Source organism: Setaria italica, chromosome III, assembly GCF_000263155.2.
Source record: "Setaria italica strain Yugu1 chromosome III, Setaria_italica_v2.0, whole genome shotgun sequence".
Lineage (NCBI taxonomy): Eukaryota > Viridiplantae > Streptophyta > Magnoliopsida > Poales > Poaceae > Setaria > Setaria italica.
In genome coordinates, this window is record NC_028452.1 from 30,799,913 (window position 1) to 30,801,596 (window position 1,684).

Sequence of the window (1,684 nt, forward strand, 5' to 3'; positions counted from 1 at the left end):
CCAACGACATGCTTTCCCCGAAAGGCATGGCACCTTGTCCACTTGCTCTCATTCTCTTGCGACGTGCAGCATGCTCTTCATATTTACCGTTACGCGAATCTTTAATGTTTGAAATAAAAGAACAGTATCCATCTGATTTACCTCTCTACAGGGACAGCCTTGCATAATGTCAAATGTGGTAGCTTGAGTTCGTCAGAACACTTATATTTTTGGTTACTTTTGCGGGTAAAAAGAAGGACCTTTCTGTTTCTCTGGAGCCATCATATCCAGTGCAGAAACAAAAAGGAGGAACTGATAAAAGGTAGGAACAGAAGGATCATAAGAAAAAATGTCACCATAATCAGTCAAATGATTGAATTTGGAATGAACAAACAAGCTGTAACCCTGCATCTTATTACACCAACTAGCTTTTTGTACATGCTGCAGAGCAGCATTACAGAAGAATGAGATGCACAGTTGCAAATTAGTAGAGATACATGTGAAACCCAACAAGTCGCCGGAAAAGTACCATCAGACACGCAAATTGCTCACTTCACTTAGCTCTTTTTCGGAGCAAGCCTGGACTTGATCTTGTCCACCTCCTTGCTACCGACCTGGAACGCCTTGGTGAGCACCTTATTAGGCACCTCCGGCGTCGCCGCGAACAGCGTCATGGCGAGGGACTGCGTGCCGGGTAGCTGGCTGTTGAAGGCCGATATAACGGCGGCGGGCGCGTCCTCGTTGTTCTTCTGGAAGTGTACCAGACCGCGGGGGAAGACGAAGACGTCGCCGGAAGTGATGGTCTTCGCAATCAGCTTGTTCCCGGTGGTTATGAAGCCCACATCCAGGGTGCCCTGCAGGACGAAGACAATCTCGGTGGCGCGAGGGTGGGTGTGCGGCGGGTTCAGGCCACCGGGGGCGTAGTCGATGCGTGACAGCGACACGCCGAGGGTGTTGAGGCCCGGCACCTTCTCAACGTTGGCGCCGGTGACGACGGAGCCGTAGGTGTTGTCGGTGTTACCGGGGTTGGCGAGGCCTTTGAAGTAGAAGTCGTCCTCTGTCACGGTGGCCTTGCAGGGAAATCCGTTCACCTTCACGGCTGCACATACGCAAGTTAGAATTGCATTCCATTTTACCAAAGACTGTTTTTACAAAACAAATATAAAGCACTCACTGGACGTGAGATCCGCGATGCAGATGTCCTGGAGAAAGTCGGGGTCGCCGGCGAGGGACGGGCAGGGAAGGAAGAGCACGGCGACGACGACGGCAAAGGAAAGCGATGGAGATGGAATGGCCATTGTGAACTTGTTCCTGTGCTCGTGCTTGTCCGTGCGAGTATTATGGCCAGGGGCGACCCTTTATTTAGTCCCTTGTGCTCACTCCTTTTACTGTCGCTGGTTGATCTGAATGGGATGCTGAATGGACGGAAGATGTGGATCGTATTTATAACTGGTGGGGACGAGAAAGAGAGTGATGTGAGTGCGAAGGTATGTGTGGCAAGATTGTCCTTTCACCCCAAGAAGGGGGTGTTTGGGAGGCATGTGCTAAATTTTAGCACCTGCCACATCGGATGTTTGAACACTAACTAGGAGTATTAAACATAGCCTAATTACAAAACTAATTGCACAAACCCTAGGCTAAATCGCGAGACAATTCTATTAAGCCTAATTAGTCCATGATTTGACAATGTGGTGCTACAGTAACC

The 1,684-nt window shown here is 49.7% G+C and overlaps 1 protein-coding gene across 1 annotated transcript; it reads right to left on the minus strand.

Annotated features, from left to right (window-relative positions):
* Positions 1-331: 331 nt before the first annotated feature.
* LOC101785627 (germin-like protein 5-1) lies at positions 332-1,386 on the minus strand. Its single transcript, XM_004962449.2, has 2 exons — positions 1,154-1,386; positions 332-1,078 (listed from the first exon to the last, which is right to left on the minus strand). Exons 1-2 carry the CDS (start codon positions 1,275-1,277, stop codon positions 537-539), a joined length of 666 nt encoding a protein of 221 aa, XP_004962506.1. The 5' UTR covers positions 1,278-1,386; the 3' UTR covers positions 332-536.
* Positions 1,387-1,684: the final 298 nt, after the last annotated feature.

What these genes read in the sequence shown, in the direction of transcription:
- LOC101785627 (XM_004962449.2), bottom strand. Translation starts at nt 1,277, where the DNA reads ATGGCCATTCCATCTCCATCGCTTTCCTTTGCCGTCGTCGTCGCCGTG. An exon ending in CATCGCGGATCTCACGTCCA is followed by an intron (nt 1,079 to 1,153) that starts GTGAGTGCTTTA and finishes GCGTATGTGCAG; the next exon opens with CCGTGAAGGTGAACGGATTT.